The sequence below is a fragment of the Zonotrichia albicollis genome, chromosome 1, assembly GCF_047830755.1.
Source record: "Zonotrichia albicollis isolate bZonAlb1 chromosome 1, bZonAlb1.hap1, whole genome shotgun sequence".
Taxonomy (NCBI): Eukaryota; Metazoa; Chordata; class Aves; order Passeriformes; family Passerellidae; genus Zonotrichia; species Zonotrichia albicollis.
In genome coordinates this window covers 6336089-6362981 of record NC_133819.1, presented here as the reverse complement: position 1 = coordinate 6362981, position 26893 = coordinate 6336089, and the positions used below count along the sequence as shown (strand labels likewise).

The 26893-nt window shown below is 43.0% G+C and overlaps 1 protein-coding gene across 7 annotated transcripts in view; it reads left to right on the top strand.

Moving 5' to 3' along the window:
• Positions 1–26893, top strand: part of PRKAG2 (protein kinase AMP-activated non-catalytic subunit gamma 2) — a 223118-nt gene that overhangs the window by 148472 nt on the left and 47753 nt on the right. For 5 of the 7 annotated variants that reach the window (XM_005480431.4, XM_026796612.2, XM_005480432.3 and 2 more), the window contains 2 exons: positions 6215–6429; positions 26695–26776. In XM_005480431.4, the coding sequence (XP_005480488.1) occupies positions 6215–6429; positions 26695–26776 (297 nt within the window). Of the gene's footprint in view, positions 1–6214; positions 6430–26375; positions 26472–26694; positions 26777–26893 lie in introns of those variants that run through there. The other 2 variants (XM_014269614.3, XM_026796619.2) reach the window with 2 other exon arrangements.

Genomic DNA, 26893 nt, shown 5'->3' with positions numbered 1-26893 from the left:
CTGATCTTGGATCTCATGTGTTTATTGCTTTATGAGCTAACATAATGTGTCTAGTCTCTCCAGATTTGACAAGTACATTTAACAAATGTAAGATAACCAAGGTGTGGTTCTGGGCAAGGTGGAAGATCCTCTGTCTAGTCATCATTGCAGGAGAGATCTTCAGTAAACTCCTTTAAGGGTACAGCATCATCTTTTTTAAAGGATACAGCCAAGAGTTTCTCCTGGTCAGCCTTTCCTCATAAAGGGGCCTTGTGATCTTCAGAAAGAAGAACAATTCTCAAAGCTTTGCTAATTAAACTCTTTGGCTCCTGATTTTCTCAGTTTTATGAGGAAAAGGTGTTACATTGCAGATTCCACAGAGACAAGTGTGGGTTTGGCACATAAATAGACCACAAGTGGATTCTGGATACCAGTGGGGTTTTGCCTTTGGTTTTATAAAGTGAAATAGCACCTGAAGCAAAAGCTGGGGCTTTCAGGGTCAGGTATTTCTATGGCTGAGAACACTTAAGAGATGGTTTCCTTTACTATGTTCAAACTACTATAAATTTTGATTTTTTTTAAGTTATAAAATTATACATTTTCCTGTGACACTTTCAGACAGCATATGATATTTTAATTACTTAAGAAGTGTATTTTTCTCTTCCTCTGATTCATGAAAGAATCAGAAATGTGTTTTTTGGAAACAAGTAAGCTTCCCATTGAGTGGTGTACCTGCTACATGGAAGGCCCCGGAGCTGTTTCAGTAAGATTGAAACAAAAACCTTTGCTAATGCAGCTGGGATTGATGCTGCTCAGCTGGAACCAGGGAGCTTGGAAGGGCTGGAAGGCCTGGTCATTGTAGGAGTGATGCAGTGTCAATCACAGATAAAGGCTATAGGGTTCCAGAATAGGACCTGGAAATTATTATATGGTGGGAAGCACTTGAACTGGTGTGTGAGTGACAATGTTAGATAAAATAGGAAATTTCCTGGGCAGCATCCATGCTATTTTTTGGTACAATAGCTCTTCAGATTTACTCTTCAGACTTCTTTTTTTATTTTTTTAAAACTAACGGATATTTTACAACATTTAGTGCCAATGTCATCAGTACTGTTTGGATGGAAACAGGCAGTAACCATTTACCTGCTGATGGGTTCAGGGCTTTACTGCCATTAAGTGGCATTAAACCTCATTTCACATCATTTGCATTGATTTGCTTATGCGTCAGAATTAGCATAGTATTGTGTCTGAGGAGTGAATCAGCTTAATGAACCAGCAGCTCAGCTCAGATTCACTTGTGCTGCAGGGTACTTAAAATTCAGCAGCCACAGCCTGCAGCCTTCTCTGTTTCACTGCCAGCTGAGAATGCAAATGAAAGGACAGTGCTGTCCTGGGAAAGAGTCAAGACAAAAAGTGTCACATGGAGACACTGCAAATGGAAATTCCTTTTGGGTTTCTTCTTGGGGTTTTTTTGTTTGGGTTTTTTTTTTTTTTTTGGTTTGTGGTTTTTTGGTTGTTTTGTTGGTGGTTTTTTTTTTTTTTTGAGGGGTTTTTTGTTTTGTTTTTGGTGGGGATTTTTTGTGGCTTTTTGGGAATTTTTGTTGGTTTGTTTGTTTGTTTTTTCCTGAGAAGTTTCACTCTAAATGGCAAATGAATGTGTCCCTATATATAAACTTGGAAAACTGTTTTAGCCACAGCTTTGAGTACCAGCAGTGTTATGATTTCTTTGATCAGGTACGGGATGAGAGAATACTGAAGTGTGATTTGTAGGGAAAGAGAAAAGAGTGATTTCATTTTCATGGCCAGGAACTCTCTCCAGTTTCAGCAACTTAAGTACACAAATGTAAAAGTAAAATTTTGAGGGCAGGCTGCTGGCTCCATCCTTAGGGCCCTCAATGAGGAGTGTGGCTCTGTCACTGTCCCCTGAAGCCAAACCTCTGTAAAGGAGTGTTAGCACATCCCTGAAATCCCTTCCAGCATCCTATGGGGGCAGGTGGCTCCAAGGGTTCCTGGAGGCAGCAGCTGTTTTTGTTTCTGGAAAAGGGCTGATGAAAAGGGAGGCTTTGGCAGGAATCATTGGGCTGTGAGCATCCTGCCTCCCAGAAACCACCAGATGCATCCTGCCTGGTCAGGCATGAAATGCAGGTGACAGAACTCATTGGGGGTGTCACCCTGGGAATGTAGCAAGTGTAGGAGGGCATCCACCCTTCTTCCCTTGGGATTACACAGATGACGAGGCAGCACTTCATCCTTTCCTGTTCTGTAGCACTGGAGGGCTGGTTTGGATCAGAGTGTCTAAGTATGTGTCTGAAAAATAAAATGCTGTGCAAAATAAGGGCTTTATTTAAGAGAAATTGTTGTAAATACCTAGAGAAACAAGTGCAAGGAGCAGCATTGGTTTTGTATGTGCCCAGCTCGATACCAGCCAGCCCTGGGTGTGACTTGAGCCAAAGTGTGGGCACTGCCACTCCAGCAGCACTTCCTTGGGGCTTTTGCACCCAACCCATGATGTGTGGCTTGATCCCAGCTGAAGCTGCTCAAATATGGGCACAGAACTGAGTGCTGGGCCATCCCTGTGTGCTGTCCCTGCCACAGGGGGAGGGCAGCTGGAGACAGCCCCATTCTGCTCCAAGTCTGCCATCTAGTTCTGCAGGGATCTCACATCCACATCCCATGTGAAGTTGTAATATGAAAGTTGTTTTGAACCACATATTCCTGTGAATCTCATGAATATTCTTATTCATATGCATAATCAGTTATGCAAATGTTAGTACTTATGATTCATCAATTTGGAGACCACAGAGTTACCCTCTTTATTTGCTCTTGTTTTGTCCTGAGAAAGGTAATGTGAGAATGAGTCAGAACACTCAGCAAAACTCTCAGGCTGTTTCAGAACTGGATAGGGTTAATCAATAGGAAATATAGAATAATTGAATCATCAGATGTTTTGGGTTGGAAGAGACCTTAAAGATCATCCAGTTCCAACCCCAAAGGACAAGCCCTTTTGGTAGCCAGAGACACAACGACCAGTCTGCTAGACCCTTTTCTCTCTTTTTAATTTTTTTCTAGAATTCTTTTCTGCTATTAAAAAGGGACAGCTATTTATTTTCATTACATGAAAACACCACATTTTGTTCATATTGTTACCAGAACTAGTAGGGTTTGTAACCAATGTCAAAGTTTGTTTCTTCCCCCAAATCCTACATACACATGGAATTGTTTCAGCTTCATTATAGAAGAATCCCGAATTGTTGTCTGGTTTTCCCTGCTTAGTTATTTTAAGTACATTCTCCCAGATAAACTGGTTTTGGCCATGGGATGGAGTTGTATCTTGTCTCTTCACTGGATTCTTTCTGCTGTAGTAGAGCAGGCACCCACTGCAGGTACTGATAATATATTTACACCAGTGCTGCTGTTAAGTTGTCAGGCCAATAGGACTAAAGTCAATACAAAGTTCTGTTACTCCTGAACTGATTTGCTCTGGAGATATATTACAGATTTTCATTCTTTGATGTGGAAGGCTTTTATAAAGCTGTTTTCATAGGGTTTAGGGTGTTAGGCTGTATCACAGCAGCCAAAATATTTTCTTCCAATATTTGTAAAAAATTTAGCATTTCCTATGTGATTATGACTTCAATATCGGTATTGTACAAATGTAAATAACATAGATACCCCAATAATACTCTGAGGTAGGCTTATAAAAGATTGAAAAGCTTAATTACATTAATTTTATCAAGTACCCTGCAAAATAATTATATTTTTCCCTCCAACCCTGTGCAGAAACTGAGTCACAGACAAATTGAATCTCAGATGTATTAGGGTGTGCCTCACAGCAAGTACTTCATGTTTGAAGTGCCTGGTTGAAACAAACAGTTCTAAGGCTCAGAGTGCTGGAGTCACAGATGCTCCTCATCCATAAAAGCTCATGCCAAGCATCCAAGGCTGGCATCCAAGAGGAGATTCGCCACCAGTGAATGTTCTTGTAAGATGGAAACCAGGCTGTCTGTCCTGCTGGGGCTGTGACACGTCTGTGATGAGGTGACAGGAGTTTTCACAGGATGTAGGAGGTGCTGCTTCCATGGTCCCCTCTGATCCATGTGTCCCTGTGTCCTACAGATGTCCTCTGCTCTTGGCAGCCTTGCTGGGCTGCTGAGTGTGTGGTTTCTGTATGTCTGGTAAAAGCTCTTCTGGCAGAGCCTGTCGGAACTGGAAATGGTTCTTGTGGACTTGCAGAATAGATTAGCACACAATGAACCCATCCCAGCATCAAGACTTTAAGATCTAATGGTGTTTTTCTCCCTTTTAGTGGTTTTCCATTTGCATCGATTGCAGCTATCTCAGCTCCCAGTCTGAGCACTCAGGGAACATTTGTTCCATAAAAACACAGAGGAGCATCTTCCCCAGAACTGCTTATTTAAATTTGTCTGCAAGCAAAACCTGAACAGGCAAGTTAGGTGTTCTTTGAGTCCTTAGGGAAGTGGAGCACACTCTCGAGTCCCCTGAAATGAGCAGGGCTTGAGGACATTCAGAATGTCAGGGTGGTGGTTCCTGCCTCACTCTGTGCCATGTCACACCTGCCAACATCTGTATCTGCCAACATCTGTGCCTGCCCCCAACCCCAGTCCCCTCTGAGGCATTGCTGCTTGGCTGGCAGAGCTGCAGGGCTTCTTAAAAATCAAATTAACTGGAAGTCCAGCTGCAAGCTTGGAAAAGGACCAAAGATAGGCCTGAGCAGAGAGTCCTTTCTCATTCCAGCAAAGCTAAATTTTATCAGTGAGAATTAAGGTTTTCTTTGAAAGAAATAAATACAGCACTTTGTACCACTAAACCCACTATTAGTAAAATATATTAGAGCCTAATTATTTTGCAGGTTTTCTGCTGAGTGACTCTATTATTATAGAGTTAAGTCTCTTATTATGTAAAAGCCATCAAGAGAAGTTGTTTTCAAAGAAGAATAATAGGTAAAGAACAGTTACACATATTGCATGTTAATTCCTTTAAACACAGAATATGCCAACTCTTCCCCAGATATGTCAGGAGTAATAATTTCTTCAAGTGATAGATCCCTCCCTGAGTTGTTGGATGTCCAGTGTTCCAAGTCTGGGAATTTAGGAAAAAACCTCTGGTGCAATAATCTCTGGTGGAGCCCTGAAAGCTCCCACCAAGGAGCCAGATTTACCATGAAAATGCAACATTGTGTTCCCAAACACTCCTTTGAGTGGCCTGGGCTTTTATACTCATTAATCTGCTCTATTTTGATGGGCTTGAGTCCCCTTTGGATTAATTGATCATCTACACAGATCTATGGGAGCACAAGAAATGAGCCAAATTCAGAGGTCTTACAGTCCACTTAAAAATACACATCCCAGTTCAGCCCCATGGTTTTTATGTATCTAATTGTCCTGATTTATACTGGAACCACCCTTGGTTTGCTGATGTACATAGAACAAGAAACACAGATGTTGGAACCTGAATTTTCTGACTGGTGGTGGATGTCTGCTGGTTCTTAAATGGGTGATAAACACAGTTTAAATCTGTTTGTTCACAATTCAGAGCTGCCCTAGGAACGTAACCAAAAATACAGCTGGGGTACATACACGTGTCAAATAAAAACAGGGTGCTCACAAGGGCTATTATCTGCTGCTGACACTGATTTCTGGCAAAAGATATGATCAATCTTTCTCTTCAAAGGCAGCTGAAAACAATTTTAGTTTATACAAAGGCTGTACAAGAGCTTTACAGAAAGCAAACTGTGGCTCAGGAGAAATATGCTCCATTTCCTTTTTGTCTCTGCTCCTAATTGTATTTCTGCTGCTGGCTGAGATACTGTTAAAATAATGAAGAAGTAGAAAAAGCAGCCATTAAAGGTTTTGAGCCATGTGCCATGAGATAAAGGTAATCCTGAGACTCACAGGAGTATTAAAATGACAACAATAAAGTAATACCCATGCTGAGTGTCATTTTAGAAATAAGCAACCAGACAGGAGGGTGATACAAGACAAACCTCCAGCACTCCCATCTTGCCACTGGGCCTCTCTGGAGTGGATCAGACAGTTCAACCAGCCTAAAAGGGTTTTTTTAATGACAAGGCACAGATTCCCTTTCACAAGCAAGGAGGTGAGATCTCTACTTTTAGTTTGGGGAAATGTGCTGGAAAATACAGGATTTCTGTAAAGCTGAGATCTCCATCTGCTTCTCACCTGAGCTGATCTTTGGGCATTTTTGTTGTTCACAGCCTCTGGCCTCTCCTCTTCTCCATCTACCCCAACACAAGTGACCAAGCAGCCCACGTTCCCTCTGGAATCCTACAAGCATGAGCCTGAGAGACCAGAAACAAGAATTCACTGTTCCTCACCTCCAGACACAGGGCAGAGGTTTTCTCTGCCTCCATCACAAAGTGCAGCCAAGCCTCCCATCATGACACCAGCTCCCTGTGCTACCTCAAAACCTGTAAGTAAAGCTTGTGTCCAGTTTTCCAGTGGGAAATATGTGTGCACTGTGTCTTGTGTTACAGCTGCTGGGCTGCAGTGTGGCTGTCCATTCTGTGGGACAGAATGAGAACAAGGATTTTTACATCAGTTTAATTCAGGGTTTGGCTGAGAGGGCACTGGGAATCCAGAGGAGGTGGCTTCCTCCTGATTTACCCAAATAGTAACTAATCTTTGCACTGCCTTCAAAGGGAGTTTTGAAATGGCTTCAGATCCCAGGATACGCTGCTGAGACGCCACCCTAGAGGTGGATAAAATTTTATTTAGGATTTCCTTTCATCTCCCTTAAGAAGAGCTGATGAGAGAGTTAGCAGCCAAAGAGAGCATATAAAAAAGAAATTCACAGTCTGAGCTGCAGGGGCTCTGAGTCCCTGCTGCCTCTGGAGTCTGAGATCACTGGGACAGCTGGTGACTAATAGCAGTCATTGCTATCACACCTCCTGCCCCAGCCCAGAGAGTAGAAAAGGAAGGGCAGCACTACCAGGGCACTCATCCAGCCTCCCACCTGGCAAAGGTGTCTTCATTAGAGTGGTTTCTGCAGTTCCTGGGAGAACATGAACTGCAGCCTCTGAGATGCCCCAGTACTGCACAGCTCTGTGCCTCCTCCCTCTCCCTTGGCCAGCCTGAGCCTCAGGGGCTTCACTCTCTTTTCTTTCTCCTCTGCCTTTTTGCTCTTCTCCTTTTGTGTTAATTCCTTTGCATTGCCTGTATCTTTCCATTCCTCTGACTCATGGAACCAGCAGACTGTGATCTGTCACCAGAGTAAACCACCCTGCATCTGCCTTGCCCAGCTTTTCTTCCCTTTTTTCCCCTCCAAAATAGAAAATCTTCAACATTTTTTGTATCTAGAAACCTAGAACTGTAAAGGGCATACAGGTTCATGAGGTTGCTCTGTTGAACAGCTATGAGTCCTGCTTCATTCCAGCTCTCAGTAATTTATTTAAAAGCAGGAAGTTTCCTCCCACTCACCCATGGGAAGCTGCTCCAGGATCTGAACACAGCAACCCCAAAGCCTTTTTGCTTTGTGAGGTACCTCCAGCAGCAGCAGCAGCTGTTGTGGTGCTGAAAGCATTTGTGTTCTGCATCAGAGTTCATCTGCTGCTTTCAAGTCATTCACACACATCCCACAAAACACCTGCCCTATTTTGGGGGCCCCTTCTGTAAAGGCCAGGAAATCTCTGATTTTCAACATCATTTTTTCATGGACAGGTTATAAATATTTGCTTTTATAATTAATGGCCTTTTTCATTCATTGTTTGCTACATCCTGTTGTACCAGTAGCCAACTTTTGTTTTTTCAGATCAGGCAAGCCAAACTCTCCTTACAAATTACAGACTTTGTTTTTCTGCTATGCAAAAGTAAATAATTAAAGTATTAAATAAAATAAGTCCTACATTTATAGTTAGGGAACTCCAGCAGTAACTTTTCTGCAGCCAGCTCACTGCCTTTCCATGTCAGTATATTCTTGGGATGCAGAAATTATTAAACCCAAAGGTTTGTAGGATACAACAATATTTTGGGTAGGTTTTAGTCAATCAGTCATGCTATTTGCATATGAATGTGTTCATCTGTGCTATGCAGCTACAGAAGAGTCTTTTGTACCTGTTAGAATAGAAGTGAGGAAACAGCATAATCTTAGCACATTCCACTGACTGAAAGACTGAAAAGTTTGTTTTGTTTTTGATTATTTGCTGATTCAGACAACATGAAGCTGAGCAGAAGATGCCAGAATAAAGAAACAGAATTCTCAGCAGGTTTTTATGAACAGTTGTGGTTATATATATGTACAAGAGAGAGTCTGGGGAGTAACTCAGAGTGCTGGACTCAGTTCCCTCCTGCTCAGAAGACACAGAAATGTGTGGGATGTGTAGCACCTGATTGTCTGGTACCCTCTGTACTCATTTGTGTCTGAGAGCAGTGAGTGTGCCGGGCTGCCAGTGAATCAATGGGGGTTTGGTTTATTTGGCAATAAATGTCAGCAGCCACAGAGCAGTGAGGAGCAAAGCTCTGCATGTTTCATTTTCAACTGAGACTGAAAAGAGAGATTAGATTTGCCATTCTCTTCTAGGAGAAACTGTTAGAGAGGAAAGCTCAGTTCCTGCAGAAGGACATGAATCTGATGAGTGTTCTCTCAGCACTATGTATTTTGATCCCTGCAAATTATTGACCCAACATTCCTCTGCAAATACAACAGCACTATACAAACATTCTTGAGTACTGTATTTCAAACATTTCATTTATTCTCAGCTGTGTGTTAACAAATACATCATTTCACAATCATGTGCCATAAACGAATCTGTAAGAGGAAAACTCAATTTCTTCTTTACTTACATCACTACTTGGTGGCAGAACAATTTCAGTTATTTTTGAAACATACTATAAATTTTATGATAAATGGTTTCATAGTGGCCATGCTGTTAGGTGATCAGTTCAATGATATGCAATCTTCTGTGCTGACATCTGAAATGAGAAGCTGACTCTTATCTACAGGCTTCTGTCAACTGAAATCTCATTTACTTATTACACTGCTTAACTGATAATGATAATGTGAGACCCCAGAACTATTATAAATGAATCATGATTGCAGTAGGAAAGAGGAACCCCTGGACCCAGACCTAGAAATATTATTAAAATAAATTTTAAAAAATCAAACCAGAAGAACAGATGACTCTAGGAAGATATGTAGCATCAGGACTTGGAAATAATCTTATCCCATTTTTATAATTAATGGCATTTGAAGCTGGTTCTGAAATTTTTTTTGACCTGTCTGAGACTTGGGTGCAGAATGGTTAAATCTGTTCAGTAAGAGAGAAGATATGGAGGGAAGAATAAAAATATTTATTTCCCAGCAGATGTAGCCAAAACCTTTCATGTTTTGGTAGCACTCCCAACAGTGGGCATTTTAATGTGATTTTTAAACCTTCATTTCTGGGAGGGGAATAAATAGTGGGAGACAGCTCCTGAGAGAGGGAGATCCTCCTTCAGCAAATCATCTCAACCCAGTACACAAAGCTGAGCAATTAACCTCATGCTAAATGGGTGTCTGTGGTAATCACCAAGGCCTGGATTTATCCCACCTAACTTTAGAAACCTTCCTGAGCTGCTTAAGCTGGGAGTGCAGTAGCTCCACTTGTGTCTGAGGAGTTTGAGGGGGTGAATTTGAGGAATTTGAGAGGAGTTTGCAGGGGATGGTGCAGATCCAGGGGGCTGAGGAGCCTCTGGGCCTCACTGGGAAGGAAGGATTTGGCTCCAGGTGCTGCATTTCTGATCCAGGCACTGTCAGGTGCCCAAAGCTGGAGCTGCTGGGCTGTCACACACCACAGAGCAGCTCTGCCAGCCTCTCCCCTGCATGGGGAGGTGTTCCTGAGTTTGAAGGTTATAATGAGAGATGCAGCTGATAAGAGATCAAAGCTGTGCCTGAAGATTACTGTGTGCTGCATGAAACGGCAAAGGAGCAATTTGATTTCTCACAATGCAGTTCACTGTTCTGTACTTTGGCCTTGTGTTTGTTTGGATGGTGTAACCTTCAAGCAGTGAGTGGTAAATTTTTGATAACTCTTCTCTAGTGTGACATTAGGAACCATGATAGAAGTGCAGAGAGGTTGTAAATTCAGCACCAAACCTGTTTGCCCTGTTTCCATCTTGTCTGTGTTTTGAAGTGGAATGTGGTACATTGGGCATTATGTGGCTGTATCCTTTTCTTTCATCCTTTCTTCTTCCTCTGATGCACAAGACCCTGTGAAAATAGCACTACTCTGCAAACACAAGCATTTCTGTGCTACCTCATCTCCTGGTTTCCCTTTCCCTGCATGAGAAGGGCAGGAGGTGCTGGCTCCAGACTGGAGAGGTCCCTTTGGGTGGAAAACAAGGCTGGGGCTTCTTCTGCTCACAAGAAGTGACAAAGGCAGAACATGCCTACAAATGGTCCTGTCCATATGATTGTGCAGTGAGCCACTGTCCCCCAAAGAACTTCCAAGCCAAGAAATTTCCCTGAATGTTCTTAACAAGAGGAAAAGTCAGCCAGGAGGTAGTCAGAGACTTGTGTGAGTGAATCCTGGTAAAACTGCAGTCAGAGCACACAGAAGGGAGTCTGGGCTCTATTCATTTTGCACAGTCCTTGCTGCTCCAGCATTTGGAGAGGAGAGATGTAATGTACAGCTGGGACTCTCTTCCAGCCCTGGATAAAAGGGAGAAAGCAGATTGTTCCTGCAGCTACTCACTTGTTAAACAGCAGCACTTCCCTGCAAAGCTATTCATGCTGTTTCTTAGCCAAAATGTAGTAAACTCCAAAACAGAGCTGTTAACTTGTTCAGAGTGAGAGAGAGAGGCTGTTACATCACTCCCTGTGCTGGCAAGGAGCCTGGGAACCAGGATGTGTGTGTGCAGCAGCTCCTTGGGTTTGCCTCTCTCCAAAAAAAAGCCATTCCACCCAGCAGAGCTCCATAATCTGCTGGGTGAGTCAAGAGATTGAAATCTCATGAGGAGAACAGAAAAGTGTTCTTTGGTTCTGAGGAGATCAAAATAACAACAACAAACCAAACCAAAAACACCCAAAAAAACCAAAACAACAAAAAAACAACAACAACAACAACAACAAAAAACCAAATTAAAAACAAAAAAAAGACCAAACAAACAAAAAAAAAAGTACAGACTGGGGAAAAAAAGGAATCCAGTTTTCCAATGTACCAGAACTCCTTATTTCAGTATTTGTGTGGTTGAAGGCAGTGTATGAGAGTGCCAGGACATTACTCTGATTCACCTCACAGTAAACTGATCACCAAAATTAGAGCCCCAAAGGCTGTCATTTAGCAGGGACAAAGCTCTGGCAGTGCTGGTGTGTCCAGGCTCCTCTTAAATGCATTAATAGCAGCTCTCCTGGGAGGTGATTGTGTTCCATAAGAGATCCCAGGAGCTGTAACCAGCTATCCTTATTTAATCCTTTTTCCCTGTGGGAGCTGTTGCTATCCATGTGAAAATGTGTTTAAATTTAAAATATTTCTCCAACAGTGGGCACATAACTAATTGGTTGCAAACCTAGTAAAGTAATCACTCTGTGATCAACCCTTCAACAATTCCAAAAATACTGCTGGGAAAATGTTTGGAGCCCACTTGATTTGATTTCAGTCTCCTTTGACAGAGCATGATGGTGTCTCCACTGAATCAAATGAAATATAAGTTCACAGGAGAATTATTTAATATGATTGGAAAGTCCATAGTGAGGATTAGTGGGACATACAGAATAAATGAACCTGAACTTTACAAAAACAGAAAGCTTCAGCTATATCACACTACTTTTTAATCACAGCTCCCCTTTATTAATATTCTGTTTCCTCACTTCACTTTCTCCCCATTAGTCATATCTTTTGCATCCCATTTGGTGTTTTTCTCCCATTTTAGTATTTAGAATATGCAAAAAGCATCTTGCTATCCCTTTTATATTGGTTAATTTTTCGGTTGTTTTTTTTTTGTTAAAGCCATTTACTGGTTTTAGAAGAAAAAATGTTCAACCACAACCTTCTGAAACACTGATGTCCTCACATATTTCTGTTCTGATTGCAGTGTCCAGATTTGTGCAATCAATCTTACAATGCAGAGAAAATTTTTTGCATAAAGATGATTTTTTCTGCCCTAAGGAAACGTGTGTCTATGTCAACTCGTGGCTTTTTCTGCAGCTACAGAAATAATTTAATCATCTATCTATGGGTTCACTCAGTGGAGGATTTATTTTAATGACATGAAATCCTACAATTCCTGTTCCTCCTAGGCCTAGATCAAAAGGAGGAAGGCGAGGTGGAAAGGATGAATAGCCAGAATGCTGAGTCCAATCAATTCCCAGCTGCTTTGACAGCTCTCATAAGGCTATAAGTAGCTAAGGCAATTAAAACTAGAGCATCTCGGGGGCTTTTTTAAGATACTCATTGGTACTGAAATGATGACCCCAGCACCCTGAAGAGACAGAGTTAGTAGCTTAACCCTAAATTACTTTTATCACCCTAAATCCTGCACTATGCATGGTATAAAAAGGCTAAACCTAAGGATCTGGCCTGGTGTGTCTGTATAAATAGATATCTTTTGGTTAAGTGCCATGTCTGTATAAATAGATATCTTTTGGTTAAGTACCATGATGTAAGAGGGTGCTGGAGGGACAGCCTCATTTTACTCATTGAACTGATTTCTCATGGCATGGTTTATCTGGAATTTTAGACTTGTTAATTTAATAAGCATCCTGTTATTCTGCTTAGTATATCAGAACTTCTGGTAGGAGTAGCCTCCATCAGTGATTAGAAGCCAGATGCCTGCTCTGTGATTTAATATAAAGCTGCAGTTCCATGCAGGGTCATCACTGACAGTTTCTTCCCAGCTGTATCTGGACAGTTTTGGAACACTAAAATTATTCACCATCAGGGCTGTTTATTCACAAAGCAGTAGGGATTATAGAGCAAAGCTTTCCCATGAGAATGGAGGAGAGAGAAACAGCTTTGAACCTGTTTGGTTGCACCTTTCCTGCTTCTGGATTGGACTAGAGGGAAAGTGACATAAGAATAAGGAAAAAAAATTATATGGAAGGGAACTCTTAGAATTCCCAGCCATCTTCATCTCTCTTAACCCAGTTTTGTCTGAATTAAATTTTTAGATACACTGTGTTTAATGGCCAACAGAGCTTTAAAGAATGTAAAAGGCTGGTTGATACCAGGAGGAAATTTTCTGTGTGAAGCAATCAAATTCCTTTCTCACTTCCTCACAACATTCCCCAATCCCTTTCTCTGACTGGATGAAATAAACTGGTGAAGTTGGAAGAAATAAAAAGGAACATCCCAAAAAGGGCTCACCGCTTCTTTCTCCCATCTTTCACATTTTATAGTGTCACTACCTGCGTGAGCAAGAGGAGAGCAATACAGCTCTTTAAAAATGCAGGTGGTTGTTGTGGTTTGGTTTTGTTTTTTTTTTTTTCTTTTAAGATTACAATCAAGCAGGTTTGGCCATTTGAAAGTCAGCTGCATGGGCTGCTGAGTCAGAGGAGAACTAGATACCATCTTGGCAGCAGCCTGGAAAAATGTTTCCATTGTGCTGGTGAAATGAATGCAAAATATTTATTCTTTGAGCTGGTTCACAACAGCAGCTCAGTTCTCAGCTGGAACCGAGGGTGGGGCCATGTGGAAGGCATTTATAGGAAGACAATAATGATTTGTACAGGGCCCAAGGTGTACATAATCTTATTTTATGATTAACAAAGGACAAGGCTCCAGCCATATGGAACTCATAAGCTGAAGTGTAAACCAGTGAAGTAATCAACAGAGAATGAAAAAGTAATGGAGGCAGAAGGTTAGCAAAAGAAAGGGAGGGAGCAGAATTCAGGAAGGGAGGGATTACTTTAGTCTTTTTGCATGTTTAGGGTTACAGTAAAATGCCAGTGCTAAGGTTAATACCTTGGACTTCTGAAATTTTGATCTATCACACTTTTTCACTGACAACTGCACAAATCAGGTCACCTGTGGTATGCAGAGAATCTTCTTCCTTGTACCTCTGAACAGAAAGTTACCAATTGCTATTTTGTGGTATATGAGCACATATGATTCAAGCAGAAAAATAAACATGCTTTTTGCCCTGGGGACCTTATTGTCCAAGAGCCTGACCTAGCAAAACAGGCCTGGCAAATTCTAAAACTGTAAGAAAGCCTTGGCTTAAGCAGGGTTGTTCCCAAACACGACTTGCAGTGCATGTGTAGCCACAACAGAGGTGGCAGTGACAGAAGGCACTGAGGAAAGGTAACCTGAAGGTTACAGCACTGGGTTTGGCTGGGCTTGCTGTGTTTTTATGTTGCTGAATTTCAGGTGCTGCTTTGTTCTGGCTGATGTCAGTGTGGGGATGGCCTTGATCCAGGAAAACACTTCAATGTGTGGTTGGATTTAAGCACAATGGTAGCTCTGTTGGAGTCAACAGTACTGGAGCACTTAAAGCTCTGTGTGTGTGTCAAGGCACTTTGCTGGATCAGGGTCTTTGTGCAATTTTTATGGTCTATTAAAATATTTTTAAATGACAACAGCAGGTACTGGATATGAAAAAGGAAGCTGAAGGACAGAGGATAAAAAAAGAATTGAGGAAAATATTAAAAGAGGAGAGGAGAGGAGCGGAGCTCTTGGTGACAATGGGAAATTGCTGCTGAGTGAGTGGCAGGGAGAGCAGCAGCTGGAAGGTTGCTCTCTGCCTGCTGTTGTGTGTCTGGCATTTCTGTGGGTGTCAGGATTGTATTTACTTGGGAACATTGGTGTGTCCTACCTTGGGATGGAGCTCCTTGTGCACATGGGAACAGCTCCTGATGCAGACAGGGTTTATGAGAGAGGACACCTGAGCCCTGTCCCACCCTTTCCCTGGAGCCTGCCAGAAACAAAAGCAAATCCCAGCAGACATCCTGCACACAGGAACAGGACACTGCCAAAGCTGATCTCTTTGGCTGTGTTCATTGTGAGGAACACAGAATCACAGAATCATTCAGGCTGGAAAAGACCTCTGAGATCTTTGATCTTTCACTGATCACTGGTGCCACATCCAGTCAGTTCTTGAACACATCCAGGAATGGTGGCTCTGCCACCTCCTTGGGCCTCCATTCCAATGTTTAACAACCATTACCATGAAGAAATTCCTCCTGATGTCTAAACTGAACCTCCCCCCCATGCCCCTTGAGGCTGTGGCCTCTTGTCCTGTCACTGTTTCCCAGGAGCAGAGCCTGGCCCCAGCTGGCAGGAGCTGTGGGGAGTGAGGAGGTCTCACTGAGCTCCTTTCTCCAGGCTGAGCCCTCCTGAGCTCCCTCAGCTCCTGCAAACAGAATTCACTCCCCAGACCTTTCTCCAGCTCCATTGCCCTTCTCTGGACGTGCTCCAGCCCCTCAATGCCTTTCTTGTTGTGAGGGGCTCAGAACTGGACACAGCACCTGAGGTGTGACCTCACCTGGGCTGACTACAGAGGGACAATCATTTCTGTCATTGCTGCCACACAATTCTTGGTACAAAATCATTGCCACAGAAAGTCAGAAAGTGCCCAACTTGCTTTCCTTTTCCCATGAGGGCATGGCTGTGGTACAATATGAACTGGTCATTAAGCAGTTGCATCCATCATCAAAGATTTTATGGGTACAGAGGTTACACTATGAAGATATAGATGGGGTTTTTTTCCTCATGCCCTCCAGGATTTGGCTGTTGCTATTTCAGGGGAAAAAATAATGGAATTGAATGAATGTTTTAGTTGAAGAGTCATTAAGGAAAGCAAGAGTTTGAAGAGGAGAAAAATATTGCCAGTAGCTGATCAGAGACCCCTGACTGCAACCATCTGCCCCATCAGAGATCACTTGTGCAGCCCTAAGTAACTTGGTCTCCCAGTGCCTCAGTTTCCCATTTATAAAAAATGGGGCTACACTGCTCTAAGTCAGAAATGTTACAGTGGTAAATGCATTAAAAAGTTCTACATAACTCAGATATTTTTTGAACAGGAGCTGCAAGTGGCTTAAGATAAGCTAAGCATAGATAGAATCTGTTGTGTTTAAAGTTTGTAGCAACAGGCTTTCATGCTGCAGGCTGTACTGTGGCCAGGAAGCTCTTATGTGTTCAGAGCACATCAAGATTTACACAAAAGATCACTGTGAAGTCAGCTGCTCTTCTGAGCCCCAGGGAGGCATGTCAAGAAATAATTTCAGCTCTTCTCAGACATTTCACTACAGACTCAATCTGCATCTCAGGTTAGGTGCAGTGACCCCAGCATTTGCCATTTCCACACTGAAAGCACCCAGTGCCCATGAATGAACCTTTGTCTCTGCATTTCCAGCAGCTCTGCAGGGAGATGAGCATGGGGCTGGCTAGCTGGAGGTGTATCCCTTAGTGTGGAAATAATTCCAATTATTTTTTTCAATTCCACTTCCTGGAATACAGGGAAAAGCCTCAGCACTATTTGCATGTCCCTTTATTATCCTGTTTGTAGCCATGAAACATTGAGCTCATGTGCTTGATAGGCTTCTTGCTCAGCACAGCCCTTGTTTCAGTGCTTCCAGGGGATGTCAAACCACTGAGTGCAGTCTGGTTTCACTGCACCTGGAGTGAGGCAAGGATGCAGTTCAGAGGCTGTGAAAAGGGAAAACAAGCATGGCAGAAGGAAGGAATCCATTGTGTGAGCTGTCATTGCAGGTTTCTTTTGTGTATAACAATAAAATAAAAAGAAGTAGCACACAAAAACAAGGCCTGGAGTGATCAACAGTACATCTGGAATGAATTCAGGAAGAGGGTCAGGTTCCTCAAGCTATGCACATTCAGTGCCATCTGAAAAACAGCTTTTAGTCAAAAATTAATTTACTTGGAGATTACAGGCCAACTGTAGTGTCTGTGCTGAAGGAGGTTTATGAATATATTGGTTTGTTTGTGCCTAATAGCAGCTCCTGTGAGATAAGAGGCTCACAAGCCTGAGTGGGGCCCCTGGTAGCACCCATGCCTCCAGTTTGTCACCTCTGGGGTGGGCTTGAAATCTAATGCAAACACACAAACTCCAGGTGCTACCAGGAAGTTCTCCTCAGTGTTCAAAGTCCTCCTAGAGCTGCAGGGAAAAAAAGACATTGTTATCTTTGCCTGCCTCTTTGACAGAGCTCCCAAAAGCTCCTTGTGGAGCCCTCCTGGGATCCTCATGTGCTGAGCCCAGCAGAAAGGGGCCACCTGCAGCAGCTGCTCCTTTTCTGTTCAGCTGCACTTGCTGCACCTCGTGGCACACAGGAGGTGTTTGTTCAGCCCAGGTCTCTGCCAATTTCCTGAAGGTTTATTGAGGTTGTGGGTGACTCAGCTCTGAGCTGAAGGTTGTCTGAGTTTCTCAGAAAAGCACCTTTGTAACTCTGCCCTACATCTGATGCCCTGGTTTGACAGATCTGATTTCAGCCTTTCAGAAGTGCTGATGGTTGTGGGAATGGCAGGCTGGGAGAGCTGGGGCTGCTCAGGATGGACAGGAGAGAGCTTCAGAGGGACCTGAGAGCACCTTCAAGTGCCTTAAGGGGCTACAGAAAGCTGGAGAGAGACTCTTCACAATGGCATGTAGTGATTGAACAGGGGGAAATGGTCTTGAGCTGAGGGAGGGAACGTTTGGAATAAATTTTAGGAGTAATTTTTTTACTGTAAGAGTGGTGAGGCACTGGGCTTGAAGCTGTGGATTCCCCATCTCTGGAAGTGTTCAAGGATGGAGCTCTGAGCCAAGCTGGTCTAGTGGAAAGTGTCCCTGACCAGGGCAGGGGTTGGAATTAAATGATCTTTAAGGTCCCTTTTGACCCAAACCATTCTGTGATTCTAAAATTACATTTTGATGATAGACTGTGAGGGTGTTCACAGGGGTCTGAGGATGGGGGAAGAGACAAGGATCTGACTCCATGTTTCAGAAGGCTGATTTATTATTTTATGATATATATTGTATTAAAACTATACTAAAAGAATAGAAGAAAGGATTTCATCAGAAGGCTAGCTAAGAATAGAAAAAGAAGGAATGATAACAAAGGCTTGTGTGTCAGACAGAGAGTCTGAGCCAGCTGACTGTGATTGGCCATTAATTAGAAAACATGAAACCAATCACAGATGCACCTGTTGCATTCCACAGCAACAGATACCCATTGTTTACATTTTGTTCTTGAGGCTTCTCAGCTTCTCAGGAGAAAGAAATCCTAAGGAAAGGATTTTTCATAAAATATCATGGCTACAATAGACTACAATTCTGTTATAGAATTTTGTGATGTTTACTCAAGCCTAAAGTGTAGTATCAGCTAATTTCAGGCTTTTTTAGGGAAAACATGTTTCATTTTAAGTTTAAAAAATATCACTGAAAGCTGGTGTAATAAGTGTTCACTCAGTGAAGTCACTACTCATGCCTAAGCTTTGAAATATAACACTGAGCTGAAGAAAGCAAAATGGTAGATAGTAAATGTGTTTATTTAAATCAGATTTGGCTCTGAGTATTTTTTTTTCATTTGTTATTCTCAATGGCCTCGGTTCTGCAGATTACTCATCAGTACTCTGGCCTCAATCCAGCTAAAGTACTTAAGTAAGTGCATAACTTTAACTAACATGAATAATCCTGTATTCAATGCCAGCAAATGGAGACACACATCCATGTGGGCTCACTTTCTTCTTTCCCATTCACTTTAAATTAGTGAATGTTTACTTGTGTTCTACCATTAGTAGTATCTTAATGTTCTGTTTGCTTTTTTTTTTAATGTATATTTTTCACAGGAAAATATCTACTGTAATCATGATTAGTACCTGATTGCTGCAGCTCTCTCCAGCAATAATTCCCTCTTGCTCTCAACTGAGCCCCTGAGTGTGATGAGAGGTTGGTTCTATTTCAAAGAACCCAAGGAGCACTCCAGCCTATGTGTAAAAACAGCTGAAGTGTGTCTTTTTGATCATATACAATAATAAATATTTAAGACAAGAACACTTAAAAACTCTGGAAGAGATTAAAACTAAGCGGCATCCCTGTGTTTGCAGTCAGGTAGAACACTTGTAACATCTGTATTCATAACAAACTCAGGTTAGCTCCTCATAAGCACTTGACTTCTCTGAAAGTTCTTCAAAAGGACAGAATTTAAATTGTGTGGCTGTTTGATTAATAACATGTCACACTGATAATTGTGATTTGGACTCCACCTATACCCAACATGAGTAATCTGAGGAAGGAATGCTGGCCACAAGGGCTTGTCTAGAGAATGCCTCTGATATTCTTGACTAAACTCCACCTTATCTGAGTAGCAGAGTGATACAGGATCAGACACAGCCACAGATTAGAGGTTATGTAAACAAATCCTGCCTCTTTCCTACTCCTGCCTTGATTTCTCTCTAGGAGTTTAGCTTGGAATCTTGTCTATTCCTTCATATTTTACCTCCTTTGAAGTTTATTTTTCAGAAGTGCTTAACTCTTCTCTCACTGGGACCATTTTTCTTTGCCTTGAACTGAGGAGCTGGAGGACACTGTGTGCAACACAGGTTCTTTGTTTCTGCTGTTAGATCAAAGGAAGTGCTGCAAATCTATTCAGTTTCGCAATTAAGTCAGGAACAAAACTCACTGGGATTAAACTTCATTTCCATACAGAAATACTTAGGAAGGGCTCACCAGTAAAAATGTGAAATCTCTCTGCACCTTTGGTTCATGTATCTCCAGGGTAAGCAGATTCCAACACTCAGTATTGCAGTGAGGATTTAGTAGAAATGAAGACTCCATTTTGTCATCTTTTCTCGTTCAGCATGCACTCCATTTTTCTTTTTCTTTTTTTTTTTCTTTTTTTCCCTTTGGTTTGGTTTTGGGGGTTTTGGTTGGGTTTGATTTGCAGGAAGCTGGTTGCTAGTTATAAAATGTAAAAGCAATATACACTTGTTCTGTATTTCATGCCACAAGACTCCTGCTTAGGACCACTGGGTGAGTTGTATTCTGATGAGATTGGGATGAAATAAAAAAATCCTTCCACGGTAGAGTTTTTATCCAGTGGCAAGCTCTGTCTGAGCTGTTTTGAAATGAAATCATTAGAGTTTCTTCATGCAGGAAATATATTTATATTTATATTTATATTATATTTATATTTATATTTATATTTATATTTATATTATTTATATTTATATTTATATTTATATTTATATTTATATTTATATTTATATTTAAGTGCTCCCTCACTTTCATATCTGCTGTGGGACAGTTGTGTCCCCAATTTATCAGTTTAGGGACAGAGCACCCAGCTGAACCCAGTAAGGACTCACTGGGGGACATTGTCAGTGCCAGGCTGGTTTATGGGGCTTGGTTATTCTGTTCTAAACAAATGGTAAAATCTGAGCTGCCACCACCCTCATTTACACATGGCACAGACGTGATCATAGCATTTGGTATTTCAAAAGCCTTTTCAGACTAAAGCAATTTGTATCACTTTCCTTCTGGATGTGGGAAATAAAAGCTCTAATCCAGTATTTTGCATGGGGTATCCCCTTCCTTACTGGTTTGTTTGGTGCTTGGAGCAGTTTCCTTGGAATAAATGGTGGAAATTACAGTTGCTGCCCAGCTGCTCTGGTCACCCCGAGGTTTTTGAGGTGTTTGAGGTGAGACCAGAGCCGTGTCCTCAGACACCCTCAGGGCCTGCCACCCTGCAGCCTTGGCAGCACACAGGTGGCACCTTCAGATCCACAAGGGATCCAAGCTGGGATCCTGACCTCAGCCTCAGTGATCCCAGCGTCCCAAACCCACCATATCAGTTACCACACTCTAGCAAAAAACAAGTAGCAGTTTGATTTACAGTTTAACCAGCAGATTAAACCTGGTTTTTTTTTCTTTTTCCTGGTAACTTGTCCTTTTCCACTTTACAAACCAGGCTAAATTAAAGCAAAAATAAGCAGGAAGTGTTCTAAATTAATTTCACACAGATTGTAAGAGAATAAACATATTTATGACATACATTTGGGAAAAACTGTAAGTTGTTCTTTGACAGCTCATCAGGAGAAGAGTTGTTAACTACTTCAGTTGTGCAGAACTGTAATTGTAGTAGGGAGCAGTAGCAAATGGTGGGAAAATTACCATTCCTAGTTTACTCTTGCATTCAAAATGGCTTTGCCTTGATTTGCATTTAGATGGGAATTCCTTCTGTTGCTCTTCAATCCATTAGGTTTTATAAGGTAAGTGGCCTTTTTTTTTTCTGAAGTGCTGGGAAGGGCACTCAGTTTTACTGCTGAGCTGTGCAGGTGCCACCCCAGCATATCCATATTAAAGCCATCAGGAAAGAAAAGGGGCAGCCTTGAATTTACCTGGAAATGCCTATTTTTAAATAAAGCACAGGTAACATTTTTTGTTGCAATGCCTGAGTAAGTCTGGTCCACGCAGACTTGTGATTTGCAGCACAATTTCTTTTTATTCCTACGCAGTCACCAAAAACTAATATGTAATCTTTATCACATACTATACATTACTCAGACAATATTTGTTTCAGAATATTTCTATTTCATAAATAAGGCTACTTGTTTGAAGGGAGGGGGAAAAGAAAATTTACATCTGTATAGATGGTTTGTAAACTGGGTTTTGTACATAACATGCATACATGGAATTCTCACTGAATTACCATACTAAGACTGTATATATTTTTCTAAAGATTGGACAAAAATAGAAACTAAAAAAAAAAACAAGCCTGGAAGGAAGGAACATTAAAAATTCATTTCCCCCCACCAACACAATAAACTATATGGAAATAATAATAAACAAATGGGGAGGTTTTAAATCCATTGCTAAAAACCTCCCGTGATGGAGATTTTAGAGGTTTTTTTAGCAAAACGTGCTGGTGCTTCACTTCTGTTACACTCAGAAACTTCTCCCAAAGTCCAACCTAAGAATTCTTTAAAGGCTAAGTAGATAACTTCTCATCCCATAACCAGTGGACCCAGAAGAGTTAATCACTTTTCTTCTTGCAAAAACACACCATGTCTGGAGACTGTTGAGGTATTTTCCTTCAGTCTTCTTTTTATGGTGTTGTGGGGTTTTTGGGGTTTTTTGGGGGTGGGTTGTTTGTTTCTTTGGGTTTTGGTGGGGTTTTTTTGTTTTAGTTTGGTTTATTTGGGGACGGGGAGAGTTTATTTGTTGTTTTTGTGGGGTTCTTATTTGAGTTTTTTTCCCCTTTGTAGATGAGGAAACTGGGAAGTTTTCAAGTTCTTCTTTACAGGTCATGTTTTCTGAACATGTAGATCATTGCTGTTACTTTTTTTTAGACTCTTTTAGTTCATTCTTGAGTTTTATCCCTAAAACTGAATGCAATACCCCAGCTGGCATCTAACCAGGGAATGTGTAGCACAGATGCTCCATGTCTTACCTATAACACATTTGTAAATAGTGTGATTTTTTTTTCTTATTTTCCAAGAAACTGACATTGTAGTCTCACATTTAGCTTCACTCCCAAGTTTTTGCTTGCCTGACTGCTGGAAGTCCATCCTTTCTCATTTTATTTTTGCATTTGACTATTGTATAACACACTCTACTTACCCATATCAAAGTGCATCCTGTTTTTCAAAGCACTGCAGCAATTCTCAAGATTATTTCAAGTTCTAGGGCTGTCCCTAAAACAGCAGCTTCTTTTACCATTGAGTCACTTTGAGTCATTTGAAAATGTGGTCAGGTTATTCATTATTTCTTCCTTGAGTCATCAGTGGAAACACAGAGTGATGACAGACAGAACACAGACCTCTGTGGAACCTCTCTGAAACCCTTCCAGTGAGATAAAGAAATCTTAGTGCCTTCTTGAGAATATTCTGGTGACCTTTAGCAGTTGTTTCCCCCAGACAATCTGGGTGAATCATTAGAGAGGCTGGGAGTGCTTTGGCTTTGGTTGCACACCTTGATTGTTGCTGATCCTGCTTTCCTGTATCTGCTTAAAATGTCTCTTACACATCTCAGAAATCAAAGAGTGTAAGGCAAGATGGCAGGAAAGTATATAAAAAATTATCTTCTGCTGATGTGAATTGTTTTTCACATCCCTGAACCATCCCTGTGACTTAAATACTTTGCATGTGCTTACAAAAAGGATGGGATTCCTTCAGTAGGACACAGGACTGAAAGGACTCCCAGATTATCAGAAAAAAGAATTGTAGATTATCAGATAAACTTTAATGTATTCATTCTCAGTGCATCTATAATTTACAGGACTGATTTTACTTCCACAGAGTATTAGTCACTCCTCACTCCCTTTACCCTGGGAAGCTAAAGAAAACAGCCAGAGACAAAGTAAGCCGTTACCTATTAAAATTTACATTCCAGCCTTCCCAGAAATCCTAAAATCTCTTTTGTTTACATCTACTTTTTGTGACTTTTGCCGTTGAATTTTTTCTTTCTGTCTACAAAGATTGACGCCACTGCTGTACTAAGGTCATGTTGTAGGTCCATATTTTTGGCATAAATAACATTCCTGTAAAAATGTGGCAAAGAAATATACTCAGGCAGCTTTGGGTTTGGGCATATTTCTCTTCTAAACTTTTCTCTCTAGCATTTGTGTCACCTGGCAATATTTAGGGTACAAGTGTGCCCTGTTCTGTCACAGTGGTGTCTCAAACAGTTAAATTGGGTTACCTGACACACTCTGAGAGCAACTTTTGAAGCATAATTTGGATAAATCCCTTGGTTATAGTTCAGGGAAACCTTCTGTGGCAGTAGAACAAACAAACAAATAGTCACAAAAAACAGGTAGGAAATGTTACAAGATTTAATATCAGCCTATTGGAAATTACAGCTCCTTTTCAATAAATATTTTTTCTTTATCTTTAGCCAGTAATCCTGCTGTAAAATGACAGAAGGAGTTTTTAGAGAGACAATACAGCTAAAAATGTCTTTTAATTTGTGTAATCCTGTCCACAATGAACAGGATGGCGTTTTGACCATGACTTCGGCTGACTTAAGAGTGGGTTGTTCCCAGAAGGTGTGGTCCCACTGTCCCTCCTGCCCGCAACAATTCCTGTGCCAGTGCTGATACAACTAAACAGTGACTTGGATCAGGAGCTCATCTGGATAAAGCCCAATCTTTTCTTTTAGTCCCTTTGGTTTTCAGCTGCATCAGTTTCCTGTTCTGACTCACTGTGTTGCCCACAAGCCAAGAGGAGCCAGAATGCAAAGCGAGGAGCAAAGGGAACGCCATGATCAGCAGCTTGTTCCAAAATTGGTTTAAACAAATCCTGAGGCTGCAGGCACATTGAAGGATGGGGTTTCAGCCTTTAGTTCTCCATTTCCTTTGGGTTTCTTTTTTGAGCAGTGTGGATGGTACATGTTTCCTTTACAAATCTCTGTCGTATATTAAATTACTGCCTTTTTATTATCCTGAGTTTCTCATCGTACTCTTGGTGTGGATGTAGGTTCTGCCACTGTAAAACCCTGAGCTTGCAGTGAGATCTGGGGTTTGTAGCATGAAATAAGCTTAACTGACTTCTTATAAACATCTCATGTTCTGTGGCACTGAAATTCAATGCACACCTTTCAAGTCTCAGTGTCACTTCCAGCTACAAAAACCTTGGAGTTGTATTTCCTCATGGCTGGTGCTTACTAGATAATTATGGCGAGTAAATTAAAATGAAAAGAAACAAAATCATGGCAGTTATTTCCAATCAGATAAGTCATCTCCTTCTCTGCCTTTGATTAAGAAAAGATGTTATAAACTCTTATCAGTACCAAGGTACACGATAAGCAAGATAAATAATTTAGAGCTTTTACAGCTACCTCCCAGAAGTAATTAAAAGCTTCCAAAGCATTTTGATTAGTAGGCTGAAAATATTATAAATTAATATGAGCTGCTTTGCTATCTTGTGTGACTGGTCAGTTAGAACATTTACTGAAATCCTAGAAGCATCTTAAAAATACACCTGTGAATGAAATATTTTAGAATTTTCTTTTCAAGGGATCTTTACAGTAAAGAAGAACTGGCTATTGTTCACTTCCTCCTATATCCTTAAAAGTGTCCTTAGAAAGAGGTAGCTTGGGAAAAGAAAAAAGCTGTCACCAGCAGTTTGTTTCCTTGCTTGAAGCTTCGCTGGACTTGAGAAATTACGAGATGGTTTTCTGTTTTCCCATAAATTTTGGCTCTCTTCCCTATCACAGTTTTATTCTCATTATCTTTAATCTTTCCCTACGTTCTATGCACATTGCTGTGCTGTGCTGGGTCTATCCAACCTCCCTCCTTGAAGGGCTTGCTGAACTTTTGAAGCCTGAGCTTCCCCTTGGGACCAGCAGGTTTAAAATATTCCTTGACGACTCCTGTGACTCCTTTGGAGCTCCATCCATGTGTGTCAGCTGCCATTGCCAAAGCAATAATCCCTTTATCCCCTTCTCCAGCATCCGTGTCCGAACCGCTCCCGCTGAGCTTCCTAAGAAGCCAGCGGGGACCTGCGCATTTCAGCTAAAGCTTTACCATACCTCACCGCCAAAATAAATGTAAATGACGAATCTATTTCGAATATTTCCTCATTTCCTCGCTTCTGCTGTAGCCTGGCTCGGGGTTGTGATGAAATAAATCCCATTGCCTGTAAACTGCAGCGTCCCACGGTGCGAGCCCGTCCTTGAGCCGCTGCTCCGGGCGGGCAGAGCCGCGCCGCTCACCCGGGAGACGCCGGCATTCGGGCTGATCCTCAATTGTAACTTAACCTGGGATTGTTTGACATGGAAACCAGCGCGCCCGTGCCCACAGGGGTACCCGGCATGGAGCGGGTACCTCGGCGGAGAGGACAGGGCGAGAATCCCGAAATAGGGAACACCCCGGGATAGCGGGTACCCCGGCATGGCGGATACCCGGGAATAGAGGGGGAATCCCAACATAGAAGACATCCCGAGACAGAGCGGGTATCCCGACAGAGGACATCCCCGGATAAAGCGGGTATCCCGGGATGGAGGGCACTGCGGAATGGCGGTACCCAGGACAGAGCGGGTATCCCGAGATAAAGGGCACCCCGGGGCCGGGATAGCGGCACGGCGCACTGCGGGAGCTCCCGTCACACACAGGGGAAACCCCCTCGACACCCTGACACCCCCCGAGGCGCAGTGGAACCGTCCGCTTCCCCGCCGCTGCCTCGCAGGTGAACGCGCGGGAGCGTACTAAGCCCCACTGGCAGGGGGAGCGAAGGGTTTCCCCCAATCCACCTTCAGTCGCACCGCTCTAATCCAGGGCAGCCCGGAGAACAACCAAGGCTGCCGAACGGGCTGCGAGAGGCGGCTGCCCCAGCAGAGCTCTCAGGGCACTAACCTCCCTCTCCTCCCTCTCCCTTTTCCGCGCGGAAGTGGTAGCTCCCTCCCCCTCCCGCCGCTGGCCAACGGGCTCGACTGCAGCAAAACGGAACGTACCAACCGCTCCGCCGGGGAGAGGGGGGAGCGGCGAGGCGTGGCGGGAAGCGCCGTCCTGTGAACGGGCGCCCGGGGAGCCGCTCCCGCCGAGCGGGGAAGAGGCGGCGCCCGCAGGAGGCACGGCCGGGGAGCCGGAGCGAGCCCGGGGGGAGCCCGGCGGTTCGTGGGCTGGGGGAGGGCGAGCCTCGGTTCCTCCTCCCTGTTCCTCCCCCCGCGGTGTGTGCGAGCGGCAGCGTGTGCGGAGGACGAGGGGCAGCTGCCGCCGTCCCGCCTTCCCTCCCCTCCGCCCGCTCCGTGCCGCCACTCCCGAGCCGATGCCGCCGCGGGGCCGGTGAGTCCGCGCCTGGATGCTCATCTCCTTCTCCTCTCTTCCCTCCCGCAGGCGGCGGCAGCGGCTCCGGCTCCCTTGCAGCTCCCGGCCGCCTCCGAAGGGATGCTGGAGAAACTAGAGCTCGAAGATGAAGGTAAAAATCCGCGGGGGCCGGGGGCGGGCCGGGGACACCCACGCGGCCGGCGGGCTCCGGGCGGGGGCGCGGGGGATCCCCAGCGGGGAGCGCGGGATGCGCCGTGCCCGGGCCGTG